At 53.2% G+C, this 21,224-nt stretch overlaps 1 protein-coding gene and 1 long non-coding RNA gene across 2 annotated transcripts; one reads left to right on the top strand and one right to left on the bottom strand.

Moving 5' to 3' along the window:
- The first annotated feature begins 1,629 nt into the window (after positions 1-1,629).
- On the top strand, positions 1,630-9,643 carry LOC311579294. Its single transcript, XR_014773107.1, has 2 exons — positions 1,630-3,925; positions 8,495-9,643. It is a non-coding gene; the product is annotated as an uncharacterized lncRNA (long non-coding RNA).
- Positions 9,440-15,052, bottom strand: KRT5 (keratin 5). Its single transcript, XM_084749610.1, has 9 exons — positions 14,414-15,052; positions 13,692-13,906; positions 12,967-13,027; positions 12,725-12,820; positions 12,432-12,596; positions 11,900-12,025; positions 11,445-11,665; positions 10,476-10,510; positions 9,440-10,071 (listed from the first exon to the last, which is right to left on the bottom strand). Exons 1-9 carry the CDS (start codon positions 14,945-14,947, stop codon positions 9,800-9,802), a joined length of 1,725 nt encoding a protein of 574 aa, XP_084605736.1. The 5' UTR covers positions 14,948-15,052; the 3' UTR covers positions 9,440-9,799.
- Positions 15,053-21,224: the final 6,172 nt, after the last annotated feature.

The raw sequence follows: 21,224 nt of genomic DNA, 5'->3' as shown, positions 1-21,224 counted from the left end.
AACCTTCAGGGACTGGAACACTGGTACAACACCCATGTATATGGAAGGAGGGGGTTTGGAGGACAGTGGGAGAAACAAAGCCATTATTGCAAGTGTGTGTCATGTTTAGCAAGGACCTGGTGGCCGTGTTTAGGAGGTTGTCCTTACCCCCGCCCGAGCCGGAGCCGGCCGGACAGCAACAGCGTAGAGGGAGTGATTTGCAGACTGAGCCTACCCTACTGCTTGCAGGAGCTGTGTTGTGTGGTCAGGGAACATGGGTTTGGTCCAAGCCCAGTAGGCTACATCCTTCCTTTGGATCCAGGCTACCTGCTCATCCTCTGCTGGGCCCCTACCTGACCCTGGATGTGCAGGGACACACTGCCATTGGCCAGCATGGGCAACCGCATCACTTTCCATATTTTGAGGGTGGCACCCTCAAATAAAGTGTGCCCTTCAGTTGCGTCAGGGACCTTACTTCAGTCATTGAGCCATTGGAGCTTGGTTTAGCATTAGCCTTCGATCTGATCCGAGGCTTGGCATATGCTCCAAATGGCACCGCAAGTATAAAGAACCATTTGAGTTCCAGACACAGCTTTCCTTGGTCGGTTGATAAGGCATATTGTAATGGAAAAAAATCCCCTTGGTGGGGCAAGAATTTGAGTGGTTTCCCTTAAACTAGCTGTATGATGTCTTTATTTGTGAGCTAATTAGAACAAAGTAATTTTATTTTAAAAATTTAAATCAAACCTTATGGGTCAACTGTTAGGGAGCTCTCTGAGGACCAGCTCCAGTGACTTCATCTGGGAGGGCTCATGGGTGATGTGTGAGGGCTGTAAGGCTGTAGAAGAGCTTTCGGGGGGCGGGGGGGAGAGACACACAGGTACACACAGACACACACAGACACACATATAGACACACACACAGACTTACACAGACATACACACACATACACATACACACACAGACATACACACACAGACATACACACATACACACACAGACATACACACACATACACATACACACACAGACATACACACATACACACACAGACATACACACACAGACACACACAGACACATACACAGACACATGCACATACACACACCCACACAGACAGACAGACAGACAGGCACACACACCACAGCTCCATTTCCAGCCCCTCTAGCCTTCAAGGATTAGCACATACTTGGTTATTTTGTCCTTGATGCTGTCCCTGTCTGTTTCCTAGCATGTTTCAGGCCTGGGCTGTGCCTCTCTCTCTTTCTAGCCTTCACCCCTTCCTAAAAACAAAACAAGCAAACAAACAAACAAGCTAAAATCAGGAGCTCACTGTGTAGCCTTGGCTGATTGAGCTAGAGCTGGCCTTGAACTCACAGCACTGGGACTAAAGGCGGGTGCCAACACACTTGCCTTCACCCCCACCCCCACCCTGTTTTAGTATCCATGGAAGTTCTAGGCAGCAGGGACCCCTGCATGGTAGAGGCTTGCCTGAGCCTCCCTGGTGGCTCTGAGTCATGCCTCACAGTGTCACCCCAAGCAGTTCTGTTTCCCAGAGGAGCCAGGTGAGAAAGAGCCACCTTTCATAATAAGTCGAGAACAAAGGGTGATAGTTTAGGCAAATATGTGGGGGAAGAAGCTAGTGTCATGAGTAACTCAGCGGCAGCTAGCCTCCTCCCTGGCGAGCTGCTGAAGCCAGCCTCTTTTCTGTGCTGGAAGAGCCCTATTCAGTCCAGCCCGCAGCTGCCTCTGACGGGCCCTGGAATGCAGAATGCCCTGTTCTTGGCCAGAGGGTAGCCTGCGCTGCTCGCTTTGTTCCCAGCAGAAGGTGGGTACCAGGGAGGTGTTGAGCCCAGGCTCCTCCAGGAAAGTCGCCTCGAGATGGTTTTGCCTCCTCGTCTTTCAGCCTCCCTGGGTGGAGCCCGTGGAAAGCTTAGGGCTAAGCACATAATCCCGCAAAGCACAGGCAGGACGATGCTGTGTTCCCAGGGAATTCCACAGCGGGAGCCTTCCAAGGGAAATACGCATGCAGCTGCACGCAAGTGCGAGCGCAGATTCAGCAGCTCCCTCCCGGGGGCAGAATGAGCAGGCTGTCTCGGTAGAGCAAAGTGCATCCACCTGATGTGACTAAACTTCATTCTCCTCGCAGTCAGTCGAAGTCGCACCTGCCCCTCCCCTTTCTTTGCAGAGAAAACCAAGCCAGGTTGCACATCAGAAAAGCTGAGTAGCATTCCTTCGCTACAACTAAAGAAGTCTCTGGAGGCCACTTTTCTGCGGGACGGGGCTCGGCATCGGGTCAGATGTGACTACAGGACATTTTCCACAGTGCTTCGCAAGATCTTGCTTGGTCCCAAACACTGAGCAGCAGCCCCTGAACTGTGGCCCCTAATCCCCAGATGTTACCTGCTGGGATTTTTGAAGCTGGGGTGTGTTCTGGACCCCTCCTTGACTCCCATTCTCACCACCCAGAGGGGTCTGGGATGTACTGAGGACAACTGTGTACCTTCGGGACCCATAACTGCCCTGTGCCCCCCCCCCCCCGGGAGGACCACACGCGCATGCGCAGTCACGGGACTATGTCAGCTCTCTTATCCGTTGGTTTTGGCATCCGGCCTTATGACAGGAGAAACACAGTGTTCGGGTTCTTTTTTTTCATCCACACTGCCCCTATGATACTGAACGTTTAGGGCGCCGAGAAGTGCAGGGTTGGGCTTGAAACTGAGAACATATTTGCAAGGAAGAGACACAGCTTGTGGCTTTTCTGGTCCGCGTGGACAAACCAGTTAGAGGGACACTGCATCTCGATCTGAGGTAAGAAGAGATGCTGAAGATTTCAGAGAGGCTGGGAAGGTGGAAGGGGGCAGCTGAGTCACAGGGCCAATCCAGCGAATGCCTGGATGGGCGGGGCAGGGGTCCGCGAGGGGAGGTGCCCATCAGCGGCTTCTCCCCGCAGAGGTCCAAGGCTAAAATGCTGGGGCTCAGAGAGAACAGGATGATCTCTAAGCGGGATGCTTCTCTCTCCTCCCCCTCTCCTCTCTACCCCTCTCCTCTCTTCCCCTCTCCTCTCTTCCCCTCTCCTCTCTCCCTTCCCTCTCTCCCTCTCCCTCCCCCTCCCTCCCCTCCCCCTCCCCCGCAACCCCACACAGTTGTGCTCCTGCTTTTTCATCACCACTACGGGACCGCCCATACTAGCAGTGTGACTTTCAAAAGTGTGGTGGGCAGGGGAGTGGGGTGAGGGCTCTAGCGACTTGTCGATGAAATAGAAAAGGTATCTGGCTCGCATAACGGAAGTAGCTAGGTGAGCCTGTCTTAAGGAATCACAACTTAATAATACACGTGTCTCCTGGGTAACCTGGAGAAAATACGGCCTTTTGACTGTTCTGGATAACTTCTCCGCTTTGGGACAACTTTCGGTGATCTTACCTGCGAAGGCTCGCACATAACAAAGCCTTCCGTCTCATGGAGTACGGGTAGCCTCGACAGCAAAGCTCTCCTGGCATTCAGCGGCTCCTTGTGCCTTTATGACCTCACCTGAAGCCTGGGGTTGGGATTAATGACAGATCATTGATAACTCTGGCACAAGTCTGTCACACTTATGTTGAAACTTAAGCCTCTGAGGGATCCGCCTTCTCCTTCTCCTCAGTCCTTGCCATCCCTCAGCAACTGGAAAGAAACAGCCTGGATCTTTCTAACCTACAGGACCACGACGTGGTTAGGGGAGTGTGTCCGCTTAGCTGACTGGTGAATCTGGAGTCTGTCCCAGCACACCTCTCTCCGTCCGTCTGCACTTCAGAAGTGGGAAATGGCAACTATTTTCTCTTTCTCTTAAAACGACGTTTTGTTGAGGTGGTGTGATTTCCATATAAGGAAATCGCACAGATCTTAAGTGTGTGGAACTCAAATTATCCTGACAAATGCATACATCTCTACGCCAGCGAAACATAGGGTATGTATTCCCATTACTCCAGAAAATTCCTTCAGGCCCCTTCCTTGTGAATTCCACTGCTCCAGGAAAACATTCGCTTTTTCTACCAAATATCCACAGAGTATTCATATTTATATTATGTCATATATAAATTTATTATATTAGTAGATTCGCTGTGTGCCTGGGCTTTCCCACTCAGCACAATGTTTTTGAGATCGTTGTGTGTAGCTGAGTGATGTATGAGCGTGTCATGGTCTGGTTAACACATTCCCATTCACAAATTCCTGGGATGTGTCCAGCCAGGGGTTCCCTTGAAAAAGTGTGTGTCGGGGGGGGGGGGGTGAACACACTAGTGTTTCTATGAACATAAATATTCACCTCACTTAAATGGACACCTTAAACTGCAACTCATGCATCGACAGCAAATGTGTATTTGTTTTTCAAAAGCTGTTGTACCAGTTTTGAAAGTAGACTTCCCTTTAAAAAAAAAAAACAATTTCTGGTTCATAACAAGATTGAGCAGTGAGCGCCCTCTGCCCTGGCCAACTCATCTTCCAGCCGATGGTATGACGGTGGCAGTCAATGGCCAGACCTGCCTGATGCGATACTATTATCTAAAGTGCACAGCTGTTTCAGGGCCATTCCAGCTGTTGCCTTATCTGTGAACCCTGGAGAATATCAAATGATGAAATTTCATTAATCCAGGAAAATCCTACGATTAAAACCTAAAGCTCAGGATTCACGTATCTACCTGTTCAGCTCCCTGTCATTGTGGGCCACGGGCCTTTTGGTCTTCCTAGTCCCCTTTCAGAAAGACATAGGTAGACAGACAGACAGACAGACAGACAGATGATAGATGGACGGATGTTTTACAATACGGTGTTTTCAGATCAATTGTTTATATTTAGTATTGTATATTTAAGTTGTCTTCATGTATTCTCATAGATTGATAGATTTTTTTTAAAAAATCCTGAATAACATTCATTTTCTTGACATACCACAGTTTGCCTTTGACCTCCTGAAGGACACCAGGTTTTCTTCCGTGGTTTGGCCTTTAGGAACACTGTGGCTTTAAAATCCCAGGTGGAAGTTCTCGTAGTTAGCATGCACTTTCAACTCCTCTGAGCAAACGCCTGGGAATATGATTGCTACGTTTCTGGTATATTAAAAATTAAAAATTAAAAAGACATTTGATTTTGTAAGAAACTGCCACACTCTATTCCAGAGTGACCAGACCACTTCGTATCCCCATCAGCTTCGACTGCGCAGGGTGGTGTGTGTGGAAGGGGGGGACTCTGGGTTCCCCAACTGCGCGGGGTGGTGTGTGTGGAAGGGGGGGACTCTGGGTTCCCCAACTGCGCAGGGTGGTGTGTGTGGAAGGGGGGAGACTCTGGGTTCCCCAACTGCACGGGGTGGTGTGTGTGGAAGGGGGGGACTCTGGGTTCCCCATCAGCTTCTACAGTGACTTGCGGGGTGGTGTCAGGGTGGCCCTGGGTTTGGGCAGCGTCGTGCCATTCCACTAGACACAAAGTGATGTGATACTGAACAGCTCCCCTACTGACAATCTAAACAAAATATCTGTCTGGGAGTTCAAGAGAATTGTCCCGAATCTATAAAGCAAGTTTGGGGAGGGGCTCACAGAGCCTTGCTGAGACACAGGAGAACACCACCATATCTGCCCTCACATCTCCTCTCAAAGGACACCTCCTCAGCTCAGGGCCAAGGCAGGTTCTTTGCAAAAACCATGTAATAGCATCTCCTCCTTCCCGCCGTCCGTGTCCCCGCCGTCTGCGTCCCCGCTGTCAGGGTCTCACTCATACACTACAGACACACTGAAGACGCTGTTGTGGTTATAATTTTGAGCGTTGTTTCCTTCAATATTGACCATCTCGCTCCATGCTCTTCCTGTCTCACGTTGAAGGAGTTTCTGGAAGAAGATGTGTGTGTGGTTATTGTCAATACTTCTTGACAGAACGCCTCGGTACAATCGCCTTGCATATGATGCTTAAATTGTGTGTTGTCTTCTTTTATTTATTATTTGGTTGCTGACATTAATTTTAGGAAGTGATCAGTCATCTCTGACTCAGGTTTTTTTCCCTTCCATTTCTGGAGTCATCTGTGTTGGTATTTCTATCCCACATTTGTCACACCTGTGTTCTGGCACTCACTTCCATCCCACCTGTGTCACACCTGTGCTCTGCCACTCATTTCCATCCCACCTGTGTCACACCTGTGCTCTGGCACTCACTTCCATCCCACCTGTGTCACACCTGTGCTCTGGCACTCATTTCCATCCCACCTGTGTCACACCTGTGTTCTGGCACTCATTTCCATCCCACCTGTGTCACACCTGTGCTCTGGCACTCATTTCCATCCCACCTGTGTCACACCTGTGCTCTGCCACTCATTTCCATTTCACCTGTGTCACACCTGTGCTCTGGCACTCACTTCCATCCCACCTGTGTCACACCTGTGCTCTGGCACTCACTTCCATGCCACCTGTGTCACACCTGTGCTCTGGCACTCACTTCCATCCCACCTGTGTCACACCTGTGCTCTGGCACTCACTTCCATCCCACCTGTGTCACACCTGTGCTCTGGCACTCACTTCCATCCCACCTGTGTCACACCTGTGCTCTGGCACTCACTTCCATCCCACCTGTGTCACACCTGTGCTCTGGCACTCACTTCCATGCCACCTGTGTCACACCTGTGCTCTGGCACTCACTTCCATCCCACCTGTGTCACACCTGTGCTCTGGCACTCATTTCCATCCCACCTGTGTCACACCTGTGTTCTGGCACTCATTTCCATCCCACCTGTGTCACACCTGTGCTCTGGCACTCACTTCCATCCCACCTGTGTCACACCTGTGCTCTGGCACTCACTTCCATCCCATGTATTACACCTTCTATAGCTGCTCATTCTCACAACCAGAGTCCTAGCATATTCTGTGCTGGGTTTCGGTTTTGGTTTTGGTTTTGGTTTGATTGTGTTTGTTCGCCTCTTTGCATTTTGTCGGGTGCTATCGCTGCTACAGCTCATTTCAGAGAGCACTAACCATGCCCTGCCTCTGTGGTGTCCCTGCTGGAGAACTAGGCTGTGCCTGAACCATTTGCACTCCCCCTGCTGGAGACATGAGGGGGGATCTCCTCCATGAGGGCTTGGTGGAGCCCCTAGAGGCAAGTCTCACTCCTGCTTCCCTCAGCCTGAGTCGCCCCATCACAGGGAGCCACCCTGCAGCCTGTCCAATGCTGATCTTCCCCCTCAGCAAACTGTGGCTCTCCATCATTGTCTGTCTGTCTGTCTGTGTCTGTCTGTCTGTCTCTCCCGTTTGAGAGGCACAGATTCGCTCTGAGGGCTCAGTTCTCTGCTGTGTGAGGAGGAGGGATTGTTGCCTTTTGTGTGTTTAGCTTTGAGTAAATTCCCACAGACGTCACAGTCGGGCAAGGGTCTCCCTGCTTGGGACAGTATTGGGACCGAAGAGGTGATTTTCCCTCCCTCCACCATCACTCCCCTGCTTTGCCAACGACGCCTTCTGTCTCTTGCTGTGCCCTGCAGTCTGACTCTGAGTCCACTTGCAGCATGTACTTCAAGATGCTGTGGGGCCTTGGGAGGCTGGAGCCGAGTGCTGTGTATGGCACGCGCACACTCAGATCTGTTGCTCTGGGTTGTGTTTGTAAGTTCCACTTTATAGATCTCAGGATCTGAATCATAATTGCCACTTAAGAGCAGAAGTGTAGGGTTGGGTCTCTCGTTAAAATATACTTGGGTGCTGTGTCTCAGTCCAGAACTATCTACATGCCCCATATTAAGGCCTGTTTGCTGGTTCTACTGCATGCCAAGACTGATGCCAAGCTCGGCCGTGGCTTTCTGTTGTGTGTCTCAGGCTGGTGCGACCCTCATTTTATGGAGCATGCAAGAAAGGGACTGATAAACCCTGCAGTAAAGGGTCCCATTGGGTGGTGGCTTAGATGGAGGAAGAGTGATGGCCGTGTGACATTATAGGGCTCCAATAGGCCCTATAAAATCCACTGGCTGCCACTACTGTGTCCCAGGCCTCTGTGGAGAATAAAAGAAATGTTTCCTCTGGGCTATAGGGGCAAACCCAGGGATTACAGTTATATCTGTGGGAGCAGCCCCTCACCCTGGCACTAATGATATGAGAAAGGGGCACAGGAACAAGAAGACTCCAGGAGAGAGAGGGAGGGGGAGTGTCTGGAGCTTAGGGTAGAGAAAGGAGTTGGAAGGGGGGGGGCGAGGAAGGGGAGTTGGAACTGGAAAAAACAGAGTAAGGAAACAGGACCCGTACCACAATTTGGTATCAGTAGAAATCCCAGTCACTATAACAGAATTTATACAGAGAAAAAAATCAAAAGGCTTGGCCTGCTGGCTCTGGGCCCTTACCACACAGGTTATAAACTACATTCACATGGGCAGCTCCAGATGTCAGACCTTTGTGGCTTTGGTCCATGCTGTAGCTCTGATTACATTCAGACATGATGGTCCTAGACAGGCCACGGTAAAGCCTTGGGGGGTTGTAGCAACTGAGTCCCAAGGAGAACCAGCCTGCCTCCTCTTACTCTTCAGTGCTACCGCCTCCTAAGTGCACCACAGCCGTGCCATCCTTTGAAGTGCACAGACACCGACAACCTGCCTTGAGCTCCATGGGCCTTCCTCTCCAAGTTAAAACAGCGGCCCAGGATAGATTGAAGCTGATGCACTGGAGGTCGGCCTCCTGGGAATTACTTGGGGAAGAGACGGCTCCTCCTGTTCCACACACCACAGCTGGGCCTCTGTTCACACTTGGAAAGAATGAATTGTTCTGCACAGCAGAGTTCCACAGCCTTCGGGCCATAGCAACCAAGGACCTGCTGCAAACGTTGCTGAAAGTGCCGGCTCATCCAGTCCGCACCTCTCGTGAAGTTGGCTCGTTAATACCTTGTGCCTATTTTAACAACCTTCACCTCGGAAAGGTCACAACATGGCTTCCCAGACATCCTTATAAAGAGGTCCATTTTACACAGACACTCGCGCGTGAACACAAGGGAGCTAGCATGAAGAGGGAGTGCCCACGTCCCACACAGAGGTCCTGCCATCTTGGGTAAATCATTATGTTACTTGAACCATGAGGCGCTAGATCCTGGCACTGACAAGAAATGCCTGTTGATGTCTCCGTGGTCATGATATTAGGACAGATGCCAGCATCTTTTAGGCCTATTGGAGTTCTAAGCTTCTTACCCACCGGCTTGCCTTAAGTAGGCTCACTCTTCAGCAGAGGCCTTCAAGATCTACCCAAGTGCAACTCAGAGGACATTCCTCTTCATGCCCTGCAGACTGCCTTGCTGTCCAAGCCGTGCAGCCCCCCTTCCCTGCCTCTGGGAGCCTGTGGCCTGTGGCTGGGCCCCCTTTCAGCACCCCTCCCCCATCCGCCCAGAGAGTCATCAAAGAAGCCAAACACTCCTGGACAGGCCCCCCACCTTGCCATGTCCCTAGGGTGATTGTAAGCCGGCAGAGACCATTCTACTCAGAGGCTTATGTTATAAAAGCGTTTTTATTGGACACACTCTGGAGGAAGTCCGAACCGGGACAGGATTAAGGTGGGTGTCGCGTAGGTTTCTGCTTTGGTAGCTTGCATTCTGGGACACTTTGGATGTTTGGGTCATCGAGGGCCGTCTATAGGTACTGACTTGCAACAAAATGCACAAGTGTGGCCTAAGGCCAGAGGTTGGGATTCACTCCCTCCCAGGAACCGAAGCATGTGGTTCTGCGGTAGGCTTGGTCCAGATCACTCTCCAGAAAAGAGAAAACGTGGCTTGGGGGGACTGCCTAGAAGAAGCAGTCTCCGTGGGCTGGGGCTTCCCGTGAGGGCCAGGGTCTTGCAGCAGGCTCTTCTTAGCTCTTAAAACTCCTTCGGGAGGAGGAGGTGGTGGAGACAAACTTGACGCTGGAGCTGCTGCCCCCACCGCTGCCAAAGCCTATGCCTCGACCACTGCTCGCACTAAAGCCAGAGCCCCCCACACTTAGCCCACCACCCAGACCAACACCCCCACCACTGCCAGAGTAGTAGCTTCCACCGCCACCTCCGCCGAGACCGCTGCCGAGGCCGCCGCCGAAGCCAAGGCTGCCTCCTCCGTAGCCAGAGGAGACGCTGTTTGTGACGACGGCTGTGGAGAAAGGAAGGGTGAGTGAGATGGGCCCGTCAGGCTGACCCCACACAGCTGGCGTGTTTGATCCTACCTGGGCTATAGTCTATACCTGGCCTTTTACACAAAGTAGCCAGAATGGGCCAGAGGAACTAAACTATTCAGTTGGGGGTTTCCCCACAGAAAACTGACGACACGAGAGACAAGGCATGGAGTTGGTCGGCTACTTGGTAGAGGTGAGGTTAAGGACAAGGCCTAATGGATCCTGTAGAAGATCGAGGAGGGAGCTACGCCGCCTGTGTTCTGCCCCCCCCCCCACACACACCCCTACTTGCTTCTCACCATCTGCTATTCATTTACTGGGAAGGGAAATTCCTAGAGTCTACAAACAGCAGGATTTTGAGTTGCCACTCTCAGTTACTTACAGATGTTAACTGGCCCAACTCCTTCTCCGCTCAGCCTGAAAGACAAAAAGTTAGGGTAAGACTGAAGAAAAAAAAACAAACCCTGCTCCTCAAAAATAGCAAGACTGTCATCCTCATGGTTAGGGTCACACCCAAAACCAGGCCATCTGCTTATCTCTAAACTCCTGACAGGAAGGAGCTTGCTCTCTGGAAGGACTGTCCAATGACGAGGACGTGGCCCACAGCTAGCCTGTCAAAGAAGCATCCTAACTTTCCTCCTTCCCCTCCTCCACCCATGAGAAAGCAGCAGTGGCAGTACGAACACGCCCAGAGCAGGCTTTCCCTCACAGGGCCCTGCATTCTGTGTGAGACTTCAAGCCAGAAGGGAGTTCCTCACAGTTAGCTACGCCTGGGCCAGAAGAGTGAAGCGCACACAGCAGTCTGAGAACCCAGAGGCAGTGAGTTTAGGTCAGTCGGAGCAGCCAATAAAAGGTAGCTGGGGCGGTGGTGGCGCACACCTTTAATCCCAGCACTCGGGAGGCAGAGGCAGGCAGATCGCTGTGAGTTTGAGGCCAGCCTGGTCTACAAAGCGAGTCCAGGACAGCCAAGGCTACACAGAGAAACCCTGTCTTGAAAAACAAACAAACAAACAAACAAACAAAGCTTCCCACAGGAAGAGGACTAGGAGAATAAAGGAAGAACACAAAGGGGTAAAAATGGGTGTGGGGTGGATACCGAGGTGTAGAGAAGAACACGAGAAAAAGCAAAAGGGGGGACACTGTACAGGACGCATCTTAGCCAACTGAGGAGGACGGGGCCCAATGGGGGAGTCAGCTAGGTCAAGGCCTGTGGTATGCCCGCGGGTCAGACTGGAATTGGAGGGTGTTCAGGTGTGTGTGTGTGTGTGTGTGTGTACATGTGCGTGTGTGTCATTTTTCATCAGACTCTGTGCTCTCTAGGCCACCTCAGGCAGGCCTGCACTCTGCCCACCTGCACTCCTCTCCTTCCAGCAGCTTCCTGTAGGTGGCGATCTCCACGTCCAGTGCCAGCTTGGTGTTCATGAGCTCCTGGTACTCGCGCAGCAGCCTGGCCATGTCCTGCTTGGCCTTCTGCAGGGCATCCTCCAGCTCAGCCAGCTTGTTCCTGGCATCCTTGAGGGCCAGCTCCCCACGCTGCTCAGCCTCGGCGATGGCATTCTGTAGGTTGGCACACTGCAGAGAGAAAAACGGGGGGGGGGGGGAGGGGAGCATTGGGGACACTTCAGTGGCTGAGCCGGCCCAAACTGCCCGTTTCTGAGAGTCTAAGTCAGGCACACCAAACCTGGAGGCACAGAAAGAGCTCGGAGCACCCTAGCCATTAGGAGCGGTGCAACACACATGGCAAGAAGAGGTCCTCCTGCTTTGAGTCCGTGGCCCCGCCTTGGTCTTCTTCCAGCTCCTTCTTACCTGCTTCTTGACGTTGTCGATCTCAGATCTCAGCCTCTGGATCATCCGGTTCATCTCCGAGATCTCGTGCTTGGTGTTGCGGAGGTCGTCGCCATGCCTGCCTGCTGTCTGCTGCAGCTCCTCATACTGACGCCATCAAAGAAGAGAGAGAGGACACAGAGGACACAGCTAAGGCGGATGGAAGGCACGTCCCTGTGTTCACAGGCAGAGGCTGCCGGGGGTGGGGGGGAGGGGAAGTGGGGGGAAGGTGGGGGGGAGGTGGGGGGTTGGGTTAGGGTTAGTGGGGAGTCCTCTAGTGTTTGGAGCTGATTTTGGCCTTTTCAAGATGGAGCTACTCTTGAGTAAGTTCTTGAGTCTTTGTTCTCATAAAGGAACTGACATGAAATGTCCTCCAATCCCTGGGCTTCTGTGGCAAACAGGCAGCTGGCTGTGACCTCAGGAGTCCCGTCCTTAGCACTGTTATGGTTTGGAGCCCTCGACACCTCTAGGCAGGCACACCCTCTCTTCTGGGGATGGTCACTCAAGCACTCACCTTGGTCTGGTACCAGGACTCAGCCTCTGTCCGGCTGCGGTTGGCGATGTCCTCGTACTGGGCCTTGACCTCGGCGATGATGCTGTCCAGGTCCAGGCTGCGGTTGTTGTCCATGGAGAGGACCACAGACGTGTCTGAGACGTGCGTCTGCATCTGGGACAGCTCCTACGGGGACGCTGGGAGTTAGTCATCTAATCCTTTTATTTAATGTGAGTTTCATTCAAGCCTCCCCACTTACTGTGCCCTGATTTAAAAAAAAACGCGCACAGGAAGCACTTGGGCTAACCGCTCACCGCATCGAAGAACATCTTCATGAAGTTGATCTCGTCCATCAGGGCGTCCACCTTGGCCTCCAGCTCCACCTTGTTCATGTAGGCGGCGTCCACATCCTGAGGAGACAGGGCTGGTTGGCATCAAACAACATTCACTGGCCTTAAGTGGCTTGGCAGGCCCCGACCCCCACCCCCACCCCCCACCTCCCTACTCCCCTGCCCCCCCACTTCCAGGAGCAGCAGGTTCTCTTGGCCACACCCACCTTCTTCAGCATCACAAACTCGTTCTCAGCAGTGGTCCGCTTGTTGATCTCATCCTCATACCTGGTGGTCAAAGGGACAGGAAGTGTGTCAGAGGCCACTGCCAGCAAGGTCACAGTGCCGCCTTCCCTGAAGCTGCCTGCCAAAAAACTTTGCTCACTTGCTTCAGCCACAATCCTTCCTGTAGGGGTGTGGGGGGGTGTGGCTTGGTGGTGGAGCACTTGCTCAGCATGCACATGGCCCTGCATTTAATCTCCAGCACCACAAAAACAAAACAAAACAACAACAAAAACAAAAACAACCCACAAACAAAACCCCAGCAGCCCACTGAACCGGTAGCTGACTTGTGTGGCTAAGGGAATTCTAGGAGCCACCGAGCTGGGTTCTGTCATCAATTCCTGCTTGGAGCAGAAACCTTCCAAGGCCGTGCTATGTACTTTCAGGGCATTGGGAAGAGAGCCCTGGAGTGTGAGGGTTCCAGGCGGTGCTAGGGGCACAGGCTGCTGCTGCTCAGGCAGGTGGGTAAATGTGCTGTAGGGGGGGGGGGCGTGGAGAAGGGATGAGCCTAGCACTGGAACTTTCTGAGCAGAGGCTTATAGCTTTTTCTCAGGGGTATGATGTGCGTGCTTCTAACCCGTGGGGAAGGAAGAAGCCGCAGTCTGGCTGTGGAGAGTTTCTGGTACAAAGAAGACCCTGGTGCCCCTCTCTCCGCCACGTCACAACTCACTTGTTCTTGAAGTCCTCCACCAGATCCTGCATGTTCCTCAGCTCAGAGTCCAGGCGGCCCCTCTCCCCCAGGACCCCGTCCAGCTGCCTGCGCAGGTTGTTGATGTACTGTTCAAACAGTGGCTCCAGGTTCTGCCTCACGGTCTTGGTCCCCTGCTCCTGAAGCAGGGTCCACTTGGTGTCCAGGACCTTGTTCTGCTGCTCCAGGAACCGCACCTGGAGGGGCCGAGCGTGAGAGGGGTAAGTTTGGGTTTCAGGCTTTTGTGCCATTTTCACCAGTGTGCCACCTGTCACATGCTGTCCCACTAAAACTTGTGTTTGGTGCCTGGCCTGTGACCTGTGAGGGACAATCGCCAGTGATGCTCCCAGAGTCATCCCTCTAGGGAAGATAGACTCCCTCGTTCAGGGCACAGTCAGCTGGACAGAGCATGGTCCAAGTCACTGAGCCTGAAAAGGCTCTGAGACTGCCCCCCATAGACACTTAGGCCTGAGTACAGTCCTGTGACCTGAGCCCTGAGCTCATCTCCACCCACTGGGATCAGACATCACCTCTGGAGGAAGGAACTCTATCCCAGATTTCCTACTGCCAGTCTAACTAGAGAGGGGCACACAGCCTGGACTGGGAATCTACTAGGAAGATGGCAACACTTGCACAAAGCCTGAAGCCTTTCCCTCCTCCTGTGTGTGGCACTGGCACAGACACACAGAAAGAACAGGTCTCACCTTGTCGATGAAGGAGGCGAACTTGTTGTTGAGGGTCTTGATCTGCTCCCGCTCCTCAGTCCTCACCCGCTGGATGGTGGGGTCGATTTGCAGGTTCAGAGGGGTGAGGAGGTTCTGATTGACGGTGACCTCTTGGATGCCTCCAGGGGGGCACACGGGGAAGCCGGCTCCCCCGTAGCCACCGCCAAAGCCAGCTCCACCACCGAAGCCAAAGCCACTACCAGCTCCGCCACCAAAACCAAATCCACTGCCGGCTCCTGCTCCCACGCCAAAGGCGCCTCCGTAACGGTTCCTGAAGCTGCTTCTGCCAGCACCCAGGGATATCCTTTTGGAGTCCCCAACATTGTATAGGCTCCGGCTGCCATAGCCGCCCGCTCCATAAGCACCCCCAAGGCTGACCCTGCCACCACCGCCACCACCACTGCGGGACACCGAGCTGAAGCTGGTGCGGGAGACAGACGGAGTGATGGCGGAGGCCGCGCTGAAAGAGCGGCTGCCCCCACTTCGGAAGGACACACTTGACTGGCGAGACATGACCGTTGGTTCCTGGAGGAGCGGGAGCACGGGGCGCTGGCGGTTGGGAGGTGCTGGTGAGGTCGGCAGGGCGCTGTGGGTGGCTCTGTAACATTAGGCGCTTCAAGGCCCCTTTTATCCCCCCCTAGAAGTGGGTTGGGCAGGAGAGCTGTCGTGCAGTGAGTGATTAGTGGGCAGGGCATGCCTGGGGGGCAGCTGTGAGCTCACCCAGCACACCTGCACAGTGGTGGCGGGGGTGCAGACGCCGCTTCCAGCAGGTCCCGCTCAGTTAGAGGTGACCCTTTCTGGCAGTGTGTTGAAGGGGGGAGGGGGCGCTGCTGCCAACTGTCTCTTGTCACCGCAGCATCTGGGTGCTGTGTGTGTAACCTAGAAGGATGCCGGGAAGTAAGGGGCATTTTCCCACAGCCACTGTCCTAGCGGTCCTTAGAGTGTCAGTGACATGACAACGTGTTCATGCGGCCTTGTCAGCTTAGGGGATCCTGGCCATCCAGGCGGGGGTGGGGGGGTAAGAGTGGGTCCCCCCACTTGGCAAGGATGTGCTCTTCTTGTACTTGGTTGTGTGGTGGGTGCTGCAGAGACCTGAGCTCTTGGCAAGGCAACTCATGGCCTCATGTCTTGGGTATGTTCCAGAGAGGGAAGTGGGGTTCAATCCTTCACTGCTCTGTGTGTTGGCTAAGAGAAGTCCATTAACCCAAGATACCACCGGACAGATTCCCTTGCGAGATTCAGAGCGGAAAGGCTCCCTCAAGCCCCAGGCTTAAAAACCTCCAGGAGGCAGGTCCCCTCACCCAGGCTGTCCACCACTCAGCTCTCTTTAAGGCCACACACACCCCTCCGGCTTTCTTCCCTAATTCAGATTTCTGTGTTGCTTTTGATGTTCTTTGTCCTCGGCAGGCCCATGTAGGGGCTTAGTAAGCCAAGGACCCCACTTAATCCTTTAAAATAAAATAAAATAAATCTTGACTCTGCACTGGCAGCCACGTCTTTGTGGGGAGCTGTACTACGCTCTTCCCCAGTACCCCCCAAGCTGTGTTCCAGCAAGTTCTCAGTTATTCCAGCAGGGAAGGTGTGAGTCATCGCATCTGTTGATACAAGCTGAAGGCTGCCGCAAACACATACCTGCAGGAGCTTCTAATCTCATCGGGAACATGTTGAGAATCGGCCGGCCTGTTATAACGGGGAACCACCCTGTTCCAAGCAGCGAGAGCTGCCTTTTTTCCTCTACCTCTAGCCCAAAGCCTCCTTCAGGGCCAGAGGCATGGAAAATGGAATTTTAAGTCTGTGGGTTGACTGCCAGAGAAACTAGACAGAGCAAGTTGGGGGGGGGGGGGGGACCAGGCATCTGGCACAACAGCCTGCCCGTTGCTCTGAGGAGAGCACCCGGAAGATTCCCCTGCACAGCGAGCTGGTATCACCTGTAGCACCTTACAAATGAAAGAGGATTCCAATTACATTTTAGCAAATGTTATCCCAAGCCATGCCCTGCCGTTCAGACTCTCTCCCCTTCCCAGAGGACAGAGAGCAGGGCTCTCGGACCCAGTTTGGCTAAGGCAGGAGGAGGAGCGATGTGGGAACTGCTGAGGGGTCATGTTCCCAAGAGAACAGGCTTAGACAAAGGAGTCTCTGCGCAGAGCCTAAGGTTGCCACAAGGAAGCCAAGGCTAAGGCTCTGCTGAGATGGCTCACCAGAGGCTGGGCCAGACGAGACGCCTGCCAGGTAATCCACTCACTGGCCAAGCTGGCCTGGCAGGTCTTGGGCAACAGGCTTCAGTGTCTGTCTGTCTGGAGGGTCTCTCCTCAGAGACTGTGCCAGTGTTACCTTTGTCACCTTTTAGAGCCCAGGTGAGAATACCAAGAGACACGCTGGAGACACTCAGCCCTAAGAAGAACAGATTTATGATTGAGGCAGCTGTCTGGGGTATCCTAATATGATACACACACACACACACACACACACACACACACACACACACACACACACACGGCATTGTCCCCACTGCCCTGGGGAAGCCCCACCCTCCAGGAGCATCAGGACATTATCTGCGGGTATGCTGTGAATCAGGGCTTGGATGGACAGGAGTGAGCTGTAGCCACACTCAGATCCAGGGGCCAGCGACCAGAGACTGGCGGGTGGCACGTAACTACAGCAGGATGTGTTGAGTGCCCCACAGGAGAATCAGAGCTCTGCCCGAGCTCTGTGGGACCCTCCCACTTCACGAGAGAAACCTGTGGAGAGCCAGGCACCGCTACTCTGCTGAGAGGGAGTCCCACCCCAGCTTGGAATCCCTGTGGCAGGAAACGCAGGACGCACCGAGGCCCTCTGGGCTCTCCTGCAGGACATGGCTGGGCACGTCGGTCACTTAGCTCCTACTTCCATTGGCAAAACCCATGCAGGGCTACAGGGTCCCCGGCAGCTGCCCCCCCCCCCCCCCCCCGCTGTCAGAGTAGCAAGTCACAAGGCAGCTCCTCTCACCTCCACACTGGAGAACATACAGCGCAGGCCTGTGGTATGAAGAGACTCATGGGTGAGAAGAGGGTAAATCCACAACAACTTCCCAGAGTCCTCTCCTCAGAGCCCACACTGCAACCCGTGTGCCTTTGAGCAAACTTCCTTAACACAAGGTAGTAAATAAAAATACAATGGTTTTGCACATGTCTGCCAGGGAACGCCGAGGGTATCAGGGCCCTCTCAGCAGCTTCTCTGTGAGCACTGTAACCCTTTCCTGGGTTAGCTTGACAGACACAGGGTCCTCTCTCTCAGGTCCTTCCTCGGGCCTCTGTGAGAACCCTCTTCAGCCTTGTTCTGAGTCCCGGAGCCTGCCCAGCTAGTTCCGAGTCTAGGCCCATGTCCCTAGGGCAAGTCGCAGCCCTCTCCTCCATCCATCCCAGCCTGGATGGTATCCTGGAGCTCTTGTGACCCCCACATCCTGCCCAGCCCCAGGGAAGAAGGCAAGAGGGGGGCCTTCGTCTTCGCACTTCTCCCCCTTCACAATTCTGCACAGAACGTGGGGAGGATGGCTGAGGCGTGAGTCACGTATTCATCGGGCTGAGCTTGGCAGTCCCATCCAGAAGCCTGGAGCCAGTTCACAGGATGGGGAAGGGCAGATGGAGCGGGAAGCCAGCCCCAGACAACTCTCCACAAAGCCTAGCCGCAGGGAGGAACTGAGGGAAGAACAATTTTCCTGCCTCCGCCCAAAGCTATGGTGTCCTACCTCTACACCTCTGGGGCCCAGTGTGGGACTCAGTGAATTCTCAGAATTACATGGAAAGTGTGTGTGTGTGTGTGTGTGAGAGAGAGAGAGAGAGAGGGAATGGGTATATGTGTGCTTGTGCACTTGTGTGCATGTGTGTGTGTGTTTGTGTGAAAGTACATGAGAGACAGACAGAGAGAGAGACAGAGAGAGACAGAGAGAGAGAGAGATGGAGACAGAGAGAGAGAGAGAGAGAGAGAGAGAGAGAGAGAGAGAGAGAGAGAGAGACGGAGACAGAGACACACACACACACAGAGAAAGAGAGAGAGACAGAGAGAGAGAGAGAGAGACGGAGACAGAGACACACACACACACAGAGAAAGAGAGAGAGACAGAGAGAGAGAGAGAGAGAGAGATGGAGACGGAGACAGAGAGAGAGAGAGACAGAGACGGAGACAGAGACACAGAGAGAGAGAGACTAGCCATGCTGAGAAGTAAGGAAGTTGGATACACAACCCCCCGGAATACGAGGTTGCCCGGGGGAACCTAGGAACCATGCCAGCTTATCAGGGACTCTCAGACTCCAGTCTCAGAAGAAACTGGGTAGAAAAATGCAAACATCCAGGAATAAATCATTGGCTCAGGTGGAGCTTGGGAGCCTGGATGTCATTACTGCAGTCAGAGACACAGGTGAGCCTTGACTTAGTGTTGAATTGTCTTATCAAACACCTTACCCTAATCTCGGCCTCACCTTGGGCCATAGCTTGCCCATAATATAACCCTTGAAACTTTCTAGCACTCTGAACACACCGCCCAGCCTCTTGTGCCATGGTTCCCTCCGCAGACTCGGGAGGGAACGGAGGTGGGCTTGCTGGAAGGGGCTGTGCCTGCGGCTGAGGTTTTAATGCTGAGCTGGCTGGGGCAAGCAGGAAGGGTGGGGTAGCACACTGCGGGGCTGTGGGGAGCAGTCTTGGCCCTGTCTCTCGGATTCAGCGGGCGATTGGCATTTGCAGTCCAGAGCTGCAGATCGGAGCCCTGAGCATCTCTCCAACAGGCCCCTGCAAGCCCCAGGTCCTCCCTGGCTTCATGCTTCATGGGGTTTTGCCAGAGGCGTGCATACCAAGTCTTTGAAAAATCCCCCTTGCTTGGTTGAAACTGTGGGCTGGAAATCAACAAATACTTTAATTAGTCAGAGGTGGCTAAAACATGAATTATACCAGTCCAGCAAGAACCTTCGGGCTTTGCTTTCTCATAATGGGAGGATTCTCATTTTTAGACAAATAGAGAGGAATTTCCGGGTCTGGCACGCCTCGCGCACATTTGTGCGTCTAGAAATAATGTGCTGTGCCATGGGGTTTTTTTTTTTTATGGTTGTTTTAGGTGTTTTGTTTATCATTTTTCTGCATGTTTTCTCCGGTTCTCACAAGTGGACAGGGGCATGTGTACCTTGCAGGAGTCGGGGAATTAACATCCTTCCTGTACAGCGGAGAGGAGGCACGGCCACACTGCCCGTGTGCAGCCAGCCTGCATCCCTGTTCGTCAGAGGCAACCAGAGGAGCCCTTCACGTTGCAGGCCTGAACACATCCCTTTTTCCCTCTGCCCCTTTCTACTCCTCCCACAGGAAGACCACTAGAGAGGTGCACACGGGCTGCCTTCTAGGGGCGTCCACCTGACTTGCCCCGAGAGTCTAGGTGCCGAGACCCAGCCCCCGGGTGAGGTCAGGCCTTTGTCCCCATCTTACCTGGCCTTGACTTTGAGCGAGTTCCAGTTACAGGGCTTGATTCAGCACAGGAGTGCTCCCTGTCCCCAGCTGCCCTCACACTGGGTGTCAGGCAGTCTTCAAGGTTTACGGACACCTTGCTGTCCCGAGTCCACACACCCTCAGTTTCTGTCTCCACATTCCATTTCTGACCTTGCTTTCCCAGCTGCTCTGGCCAGGCCTCCTTCCTAACGCTGTGACCCTTTAACGCAGCTCCTCATGTCGTGGTGACCCCCAGCCATAAAACTATTTGGGTTGCTACCTCATAACCATAATCTTGCTACCGTTGTGAATGGTGATGTAATTGTCTGATATGCAGCCGGTCTTAGGTAGCCCCTGCAAAAAGGTTGTTCAAACCTCCAAAATTGTTGCGACCCTCAGGCTGAGAACGGCTGGGCTAAGGCTAAGGGCTAAGGCAGCCTGCAGCACACACTGGCCCCGTGTGGTTCTGAGCCATTGTGGAGTGCCAGGCAGTGGGTACTGCTAGACTCAGTTGTGCATCTCTGAGATTCCCCAATTTCTCTCTCAGATGCTGTGGAAACACAGGGATGAGCTACCACTTTGGGTCTTCTTCTCTGGCTCAGGCAAGGAGATGGTTAATTCATCATCTTCCTTGATGAGAAACATCCAGAGAAACCAGTCAAGCGTAGCTGCATGTGTCTGTGATGCTGTTTCCAGAGAGAAGTAGCATTTGGGTCAGGGGACTAGCCAGGGAAGTCTCGCCCTAAAAGTGGGGGGCACACCACCACATAGGTTTTGGTCTCAGTCAGGGTTTCTATTGCTGCGATGAAACAACAGGCCCAAAAAAAAGCAAGTTGGGGAGGAAAAGATTTATTTGGCTCACATTCCACATTGCTGTTCATCACGGAAGGAAGTTGGGGCCGGAACTCAAGCAGGGCAGGATCCTACAGAGGCCATGGAGGGGTGCTGCTCACTGGCTTGCTCCCTATCACTTGTTCAGCCTATTTTTTTTAATAGAACCCAGGACCACCAGCCCAGGGATGGCCCCAGGCACAGCGGGCAGCGCCTGCCCCCATTGGTCACTAACTGAACAAAATGCCCTTCAGCTGGATCTCATGGAGGCTTTTCCTCAACTGTGACTCCTTCCTAGCAGATGTGGAAGCCTGTGTCAAGCTGACACAAAACCAGCCAGTGCAACCGACCCCTTGCCAGCTTGACACACAAACACATCGCCAGTAAGCCACAATCCTTCATTTCTTATTTAACTCCAAGATACCACATAAACAACTTTAAAAGTCTATAACAGCCTTGGAAAATCCAAACACATTAAAACTTCATTCCCTTTAAAATAACTAGTCTCTTTTAA

The sequence above is a fragment of the Acomys minous genome, assembly GCF_964271855.1.
Source record: "Acomys minous genome assembly, chromosome: 12".
NCBI classification, from domain to species: domain Eukaryota; kingdom Metazoa; phylum Chordata; class Mammalia; order Rodentia; family Muridae; genus Acomys; species Acomys minous.
This window is presented reverse-complemented; position numbering and strand designations above follow the sequence as displayed.

Excerpts from the sequence above, each read along its gene's own strand:
- KRT5 (XM_084749610.1), bottom strand. The coding sequence starts at position 14,947 with ATGTCTCGCCAGTCAAGTGTGTCCTTCCGAAGTGGGGGCAGCCGCTCT. Across the intron at positions 13,028-13,691 it reads GTGGAGGACTTCAAGAACAA|GTATGAGGATGAGATCAACA; the intron begins GTGAGTTGTGAC and ends TTTGACCACCAG. Across the intron at positions 11,666-11,899 it reads TCGACAACGTCAAGAAGCAG|TGTGCCAACCTACAGAATGC; the intron begins GTAAGAAGGAGC and ends TTCTCTCTGCAG.